This window comes from Vicia villosa, linkage group LG1, assembly GCF_029867415.1.
Source record: "Vicia villosa cultivar HV-30 ecotype Madison, WI linkage group LG1, Vvil1.0, whole genome shotgun sequence".
Classification (NCBI taxonomy): Eukaryota; Viridiplantae; Streptophyta; class Magnoliopsida; order Fabales; family Fabaceae; genus Vicia; species Vicia villosa.
This window is the reverse complement of record NC_081180.1, coordinates 80,010,038-80,018,993: the sequence shown is the minus strand read 5'-3', so window position 1 is coordinate 80,018,993 and position 8,956 is coordinate 80,010,038. Positions and strand designations below refer to the sequence as shown.

Below are 8,956 nucleotides of genomic sequence, written 5' to 3'. Positions count from 1 at the left end.
TCCTAACAATCTTCTCCCTTTGCTGTGAACAAGACGCCAGGCTTGGACAATTTCCTTCTACAGCATGTTGCCATGATCGTCGATGTTCTTGAAGAACAGACCCTCCAATTGGATGTTACTTGGAATATTTTTCATGGGATAGCCGTATTGACGACGGGCTAAAGCTGGATTGTAACTGATTCCTCCCTTAGTTCCAATAAGGGGTATGTTGGGAAAACTTCCGCAACTGAAGATGATCTTGGTTTCGTCGTTGTCAGGGCTACACCAATCAATGTCTGTATGAGTGAGAGACATGATTTTCTGTGACCAGTAAAGGCCATCCCTCATATTCCAGAAAGTGCTAGACTTTGGTAGGTGTGAAACGAACCATTCGTATAACAACGGTACGCAGCATGTGATTAATCCTCCTCGCTGCAGGTTTCTTGAATGCACAGAGTGATAAGCATCCGCAAGCAAGGTTGGAACTGGATTTCCAATTAAGAAGATCTTAATTGCGTTGATGTCGACGAAATCGTTAATGTTAGGGAACAAAAACAATCCGTAGATAAGCAAAGCCAAGATTTCCTCAAAAGCGCTCATATCTTGGATGCTGACGAAGTTCCTAGCTTGATCAAACAGGAATTTGGAGGGCAATCCTTGAATTCCTCCTCTACTCACCATATGAGTTCTAATGTCGACTACGTTCAAAGGAGTAGTTGCAGCAATGATAATGTCATCAGGATTCTTTTCCAAACCGGAGTACGGATCTTGCGCGTACACGGGTATTCCAATCAGACGAGAGTACTCCTCTAACGTAGGCATGAGCTGATAATCTGGAAAGGTGAAGCAGTGATACGTTGGATCGTAAAACTGTACCAATGTGGGAAGGATTCCATCCACAATGTTGATATTAAGCAAAGGCAGAAGTTTTCCATACTTCTCCTTGAAAGTCTGGGGGTTGACCACCAGTTTTCCGAGCTTTCCCAGTTCCTCGACCTGGGGAATCTTGAAGGTGTATTTCCTAGCTCTCTTTCTTCCATAATCCATGGTATAGATCCTTAAGTCCTTTCTCCGTTTCTCTCTTTCTATGAAGTTCAAAACGTTTGTTATTTAGTTTCCTTGAAAAACGACTCGAAAAAGACTCTTTTTGTTTTTAGTTGTTATTAATGAATGATGCATGAATGCATGAATGCACACACAAGAGTTTTAAACAAACATGGCGTTGAAGGGTATAGTGGTCATGAAGTTAAAACGCAATCCCCGCCCCAATGGTAAACTAAGGTTAAGGATTTTTGTACCTGTAGAACGGGTTCTAGGGGTCTCAGAGTTTTTGCTCAACCTTAAAGATACGTTGATTGGTATCTATAAGAGAGTTTTCTCTGAGTGTAGTATCTGCGTGACAATTACTTTCGTAATCACCGCTCTACGTCCTAAAAAAAAGGCTTTAAGTGGGGTTAATGTGTTTCTAGGTCCTCCTGGTACAAATCAGTCTCGGAATGCAGTGGCGCAGTTAATCACAACCAGCCAGGCAAATCCCAAGAGTAGATTTGGAAACAAAGATTAGAGGGCCTTCACCGGGAAGACATCCTCCATCCTATCTTATGTTGCACTCAAATCCGGGTATAGGATTTCTCACCACAAGGGGGAATCAAGCCCTTTCCCGATACAGAATAAACAAAATAAACAAATATATATGCAACAAACACATGATATGACACAGAGGTTAGGCAGGACCTCTCTTGTTTGAGGGGGAATTTGGCATCCCTAATTCCTCATTGGGGCTGGACCAGCAACAGGTCAACCATTGGTTTGGATGAAAAACCAAGGTTTTTAACACTTATATCCCCAGCAGAGTCGCCATTTTTCTGTGGTGGTCGTTTTCTTTACCTCCCCGTTTCACTTGGGAGGACGGCACGCTAAACCCTTCACGCGAAATTTGGAAGGAGAATGCGCCCGTGGTGGGATGAATTTTATTTCAGTTCTTCCTACGATATCACACGAACTTTCTTATTTGTCCTACGAGTAGGAAAGGGGAAAAAAGATCTCAACTAAACCCTAGGAGTTTGCTAAGTGTGGGGATTTCACCTAGACTAGAAATTCTGGAGTCCGGGAGGTCGGTTATACATAGGGAAGTGTTTAAACACCCTACATATCTGTAGTACTCTACAGGAACCTTCTCTGTGTCATTTGTGATTGTGTTTATTGCTAATGATTGGGAAAGTTTCTCCTTTGTATTAGGAGAAGGAATTGAATTGATTTGAAAAAGACAGACAGACAGACAAACTGACTATTTTTGGTATTTTATTAGCTCGCTGAGATTCCTTGTGAACCTCATGCCTACATATCCCTAGTGGAAGTCAGAGCTTAATGTAGTTCGGGGAACTAACTAGGGAAATTACTTGTTTTTGGTGCCTTGCTTGAAGCTCAAGGTTGAAGCTTGAATTAAATCTCTGTTTACAGTAAAGAGACATGAAATCATCTTTACAGAGAGGTATTTGTACTATTCTACCACAAACATTTAAAAGTGACAGAATAACTGAATTCATTTCATTCAAGAGGGGGACCTTACTTGTGTATGTGCAAGTATACCAGTCAAATGCCTCTTAAATGAAAGAAAGATGCTCATCCAAATTAGGGAAAGTTACCACATGTCTGGGTTTTACTGCCAGCTCATGCCTTTCAAAATCCTAAATGGGAGACTTGATTAAAATTGAAATGAAATGTTTGTTTGTTTGAATGTGGTAGAGTAGTAAAAATATCTCTCTATAGAGATAAGCTATGTCTATCTACTGTATAGAAGATCTGACTTTAGCTGACTTGTATGAGGCCCAAGCTTGAGGCTTTTTGATTGATTAATTAATTATTATTGACTCTGGGAGATGACTCCACTGGGGATTAATTACAGGGTATTTTTGTGTTCTGTACAAAGCCCAGAATTGAGGCTGACTCTACTTAGGGAGACTCTATTTGTGTGCCTTGTACAAAGCCCAAGGTTGTGGCTAACTGTTGAGGATAATTGAATGAATGACTCTATTTTATGTGCCTTGTATAAAGCCCAAGGTTGTGGCTGACTCTAGCTAGGGAAAACATTATTTTCTGCCTTGTACAAAGCCCAAGGTTGTGGCGGACTCTTAAATGAATTAAGTATGGATGACTATATGGGGAAAGATCCTAAGTGTTAGGAATCTTTGACACATGAAAAATATGGTTTATCTGCCTTGTACAAAGCCCAAGGTTGTGGCTACTGAGTGATGAAGAACTCACTGGGGAGACTCTATTATCTGCCTTGTACAATGCCCAAGGTTGAGGCTGACTCTTGACAGGGGAGTTTTATTGTTTGGGTGCCTTGTATGAAGCCCAAGGTTGAGGCTAACTGTTTTTGTTGGTTTTGACTCTAATGAGGAGATTTTATTTATTAAAAGACTGTTTTTCTTTGGAAGCTAACCCTTTCCAGGGGTTTTGACTCAGCTGGAGAAATTGTTTGGTAAAAGACTGACTTTATCATGTTTTTTGGAGGCTGACCCTTTCCAGGGGTTTTGACTCTTTTTGGGGAAACTATCTTCTAAGAGAAATGACATTATTTATTAATTGACATTGGAGGCTAACCCTTTCCAGGGGTTTTGTATTAAAAATGAAAGAATGTGTGGAAGCTAACCCTTTCCAGGGATTTATTGAAATGGAGGTTGATTTTAATTGACTTTGGAGGCTAACCCTTTCCAGGGGTTTTGTTGGAAATGAATGGCAGAAAGATTATCTAATGGAGACTTCTTGTTTAAAGCCCAAGATGAAGGTTGACTCAATGCTGAGGATGACCCAAAGCATGGATCCTAGACTCTGCTAAGGAAGATTGATGAAGATAAGGGTGACAGAGACTGTCCATGCCTCTCATTCCAAAAGGTGTACTCAATGCAAAATTGAGACAAACTTAGCTTGTTTAAAGTCTGGTTTAAATTGGAAGAAACTCACCAGGGTAGGCTAAAAGGTGGCTAAAGACCTGTTCCTATGTTTATAAGAAACCTGATGGGTCCTTGTATACAAGCTCAAGAGGAAGCTGGAAATGCTTTTAAGAAGCCTGTGGGTCCTTGTACAAAGCCCAAGAGGAGGCTAATCGAGGGTCCTTGTTATAGCACAAGAGAAAGCTATGTAGTTTTGAACTTATTTTGGCTCTAAGCAAATGGGTAAGAGGTTTCACCGGGAATAATTCCTCTTTGGGTGGATGTGTCCTATTATTTTTGGATTCTAAGGTTTTTGCCAAGATGTTTCACCGGGAATAATTCATCTTGGGGGTTTGAGCTACAGATCTCTAATTAGGAAAGAGCCTTCACCGGGAAGACATTCTCAATCCTAGGCCATATTCCTATAATATATATATATGGTTTAACTGTCCTAAGGTTTATACTCAAACGTAGTTCTAAACTAATATATGCACAATTTATATTTGACAGTAATTTAAATAAAGACTGTAAATTGAAAGCTTGTAAAGCCTAACCTGGATGGAGTGGAGGCCATTGAAGAAGTATGTACAGAGCCTCAACAGTAATTTTTGTTGTTTTGTTGATAACAGTTGAATATATATATGATAAACAGTTAATGGTTTTTGAAAACAGAAGAAGTGAAGATGGACAAAGGTCACATAGGTATCTGAAGAGTTTCACCGGGAATAATGCCCTTCAAATACCAGAAGAATGTTTTGAAAACAGAAAGAAGATTTTGAAAATACAGTTTTGAAAACAAGCTAAGAAGAGAAGGTTTTTGGGACTTACACTCTATTAGAGGCCCAGTACTTTACAGTACTGGTGTAAAAGCAATTTGAAAATGATTTGGAATGATACAAGGTTTTGTTGTTTGAAAACCTTAATCATCCGTTTAATCAGAGATTGAAAACAGTTTTGAGAATTGACAAAAGTCAACTTAATTAAAGTAAAAATAAAGATTTTTTACTTAATTAAGACCTAAACAATTAGGGTTTTATCATAAACTTTATTTACAAAATAATTTAGGTTAAAACAAAGTGAAAATATGTATTAAAGTATTTAAGAAAACACCTAAAACATACTATTTTAAACCTAATAAAAATACATGAAATAAATAATATTTTTATGATTTTTTTTTATTATTCACAAAGTAGGTATATTAAATAGCAAGTGTGTGAAAAATGAAGTGAAAATGATTTAATTTGATAAGTTTATTGATTGTGTGAAGTTTGTATAAAAAAAAGAATGAAAATGGATGCTAAAAAATTGGTTTGGCCCTAGAGAGGTTCGAACCCACGCCCTTCATGATCACATTTCAAAACTTAACCAACTGAGCTGCGCGCGCAGCTTGTTAACTATATACACTCAATATATTATATTTTCAGATAAGCCAGGAAATTCAAATTTTACGCGCGCCATGTTCATCTTCTTCCTCGAGCTTCAGATTTTCAAATTCCTAACTCTCTGGTTTCTCAACTAAATGGCATGATGTAAACATCAATCTCACTCGTTTTTGGACAAGGAACATGATTATGGGCTCAGAATTCATTTATTCTAAGTGTAACTAACGAATTTCATTATGAACACGAAGAACACATAAACCCTAATTTTAAAATTAAATGATGCATAAGATGAATAAATGAATGATGATAGAGGGTTTTCAATCCTCTGATGATGCTGAACAAGATAGAATCGAGCTTTACCACAAAGAGTGCTTAAATTAAAGAGGTGGAGTTCAGAAACTTACCTCTGAAAATGGAGGTCGTGAGGATGATGGAGAGCACCTGGGCTTGAATGAATGATCTCAATAGCTTCCCTGAGACTCAATGATGCTAACTGAATGCTTATTGCAACCTGAATCCTTCTGAATTGTTCTATGGACCTCCCTCGATTTCAGCTTCAAGTGAACATGGAGGGTGTTGATTCTTGAGTTACAGATGAGCTGCAGCCATCTGGTTAGCTTCACTATGACCTGAGGAGTGTGCCTGGATGATTGGCTTGGCTTGGAACCTCCTGAATTACTCCATGGACCTCCAACTGCAAATGCTCCAAAGTGAGAGCAACAATGGTGTTCCTCCACTTACAGAAGTGATCCAGGTGCTTGGATCACCTCAAATGACCTCCCTTGAGATGTTAGAATGTTCACTTCCCAAAGATGAGCTCTGGTTTGAAGAAATCGATTCTTCTTGCCAAAGAACTTTGAAAAATAATGAACATGAGAAGAGAAAGAGAAAGCAAGGAATATGGTTGCTTTGGTGTGTTTTTGAATGAGGAATGCATCTGTATTTATAGGCAAATGGATCAGTATAGCTGCAGAGGAGTGAGCTTCCTTAGTGAAGTTGATTTGCTTTCTTAGCCATGAAGGAAGTTTGCAAGTATCTCTTATGCAATGATGAGAATTTTGATTCCATTTGATCAATCCCCCTAGCCCTCGATTTTGTTTAATCTTAGGGGACAATTCTGAGCCAGAAATGAGCTCTAATTGGTTGGTGAGAAGATTCCTTGGGTGATTCATCAATTTGCCATAAATTCACAAATGTAATCATTACATAATCACATGTTCTTGTTTTTAGAATCTTCTTCAATTCTTATGGCATGGTGAAAATGAATGCATGGCATGGTTTCAGATGTGTTATGGGTCGTGTAGCATCCATTCATGAAGCAAAATGCACAAAATTGCAAAGTTCCAATTTGCACATGACCTATAATTTTACTTCATGAGGCCAATTTTGAACAAGCATAACTCCTAGCTCAAATTGAATTTGGAGAAGGTTGAACACAATTTGGAAAGCCCTAAACATCTACTTCAAATCATTAGTTTATGTCTTCTTCAGAATCATTTGGGAAATTTGTGAAAAATGAGCCCAAAGTTGGATGAAAACTAGGTTAAAACACTTAGAAAAATTTCTAAGTGTTTATGACCTAAACTTCAAAATTTCCAAAACTTCATAAATGGTTGATCTTTTGAAAAAAGTTCCCTTGTAAGATGTTGTTTTATTTTGCAAGATCTACAACTTTCATGTTGGAAGTTTTTTGAGTTGTGTAGGTGAAATTTTGAGTTCTCACAATGCCCTCAAAAACCCTAATTCCCGACTTTTTGCTCCTTGATGAATTTCTTTGAATTTCTTTGGTCAAATGACTTTGACATCCATATATTGATGATATTGATCTTTGAAAGTCATTTTTTGACCAAAAATCTTAAAAGTCAATGATGATCCCACACAGTTGACTTTTCCTGACAAAGTGAATTTTTGGGCTTTTGTGTAGAAACAAGATCTTTTCCTCAAATGAATGATGTAAATGGATTATATTGAGGTAGTAGAGATTCTTGAATCATGTCTTGAGTTTTTGATCCATGCCCTGATTAAAAGTCAACTATCTTGGTGAATTAGGTCAAAAACCCTAATTGTCGACCAGAGGACAATGATGAGTGTAGACTTTGAGGTGAGGTGTAATGTCCAGTGGATCTTGTCATATGAGTTATTTGAAGATGATTGATGTCTTTGAATGGTTTCCTGGGGCTTTTTAGGGTTTCCCAAATGTGATCCCTGATTTCAGTCCTTGATTAGGCTCAAAACCCTAGTTTGGTGACCTGAGTAAACCTGTACTCAGATGACTGGATGTCTAATCAATCATAGATGAGAAAAATGAAGTCCTTGAGCCCCATGATTGTATTAGGGACTAATCCTTGTATTGATTGATCCTTTGCCTGAGCTTTCTTGTCTTTGAGCATCCTCGATTAGATACCAGATGGAGAAGTAACTGCTCTGGAAACTTGTCTTGACCTGATGAAAAATCCTGAAGATATGCCATCTCAGGGGGGGTCAAAAATTAGGGTATGACAGTCATTAATCAACAATTTCGTTCCATTCCATGTGTTGGAAACACTAATTGGAAATCCTCATGAATCACAAGAAATTGAAGAAACAGTTACAACTGTTGGATATAAAAGAAAATAGTCAGTTACATCTAAACTATTGTATCATGCATGATTACCTTGAGCCTCTTTAACCCTTGCATTGATTAGCACAATGACAATATCAGAGGCTTGCTTATTATTCTTATAATACTCATATAGCTGAACTGCAAGTTGCCCCCAAAGAGTACATTGTACAACTGTTTTGCTGGCATCTACAATTGAAAAAACTATTCTGTTCTTGTTGTTGTCACCGTTAACTTGGGTTTGAGTGATATCAGTGATTCCTCCAATCAAATCTAAGAAAAAAACAATGGATTGGTTAAAGTTTCTCAACAAAAAAAAATTATAATTCCTGAAATTAGGGTGTAGGGAACTTACCAACCAACAAATTTTATTGAAACCTTCCTTCAACTATGGAATTCAAACCAATAATGTTAAGGTAGTTATGAGGGATATCAGGAAATTCTGCTTTCTTAACAGAAGTTGACCCACAAAAAACCAATTTGTATGTATGATTTGTCGACTTAAAAGCAAAATCATTCTTCCCAACTTTAAAATTTTGCATGATATAAGAGTTTCCTGTTTCAATTTCAGATTTGAATTTCGAAAGCAAATAAGCAGGGACAACAGCCTGAATCATATCACGCTGCAGGAAATAAACATTTCATCATCAGTGGTTAATCACACAAAACATATTATAAGTAATCATTGGGGAACCATATCTTGCTACAGTACCTTAGAATCAACCAAAACCATCTCCATGTGTTCTTTGTTTGAAGAACTTGTGACAGTCCACAGATGTTTGCACCTAACAGCGATCTTCCACAAATCTTTTGAATCATTGATCTCTTTCAATGTCTCAATTGGGCGAGACATGATTCACATACAAACACTGCAAGAAAATTAGAGATATCAGTTAATCATCAAAGATTAATCAAATGGAGATGAATATAAACAGTGTTTAACAGAAGTTAGAGACGGAGGTGATGGAGACGAAGGTATTGTCTTGAGATGAAGGAGGAGTGAAAAACGCGGCGGAGGTGATGGAGACGAAGGATTTGTCTTGAGATGGAAGAGGAGCGAA

At 37.8% G+C, this 8,956-nt stretch overlaps 1 protein-coding gene across 1 annotated transcript; it reads right to left on the bottom strand.

The window, feature by feature from the left end:
* Positions 1-7,854: 7,854 nt before the first annotated feature.
* Positions 7,855-8,748, bottom strand: LOC131647117 (uncharacterized). Its single transcript, XM_058917033.1, has 4 exons — positions 8,608-8,748; positions 8,299-8,518; positions 7,950-8,168; positions 7,855-7,889 (listed from the first exon to the last, which is right to left on the bottom strand). The coding sequence occupies exons 1-4, from the start codon at positions 8,746-8,748 to the stop codon at positions 7,855-7,857; spliced, it is 615 nt and encodes a 204-aa protein (XP_058773016.1).
* Between the last annotated feature and the right edge of the window lie 208 nt (positions 8,749-8,956).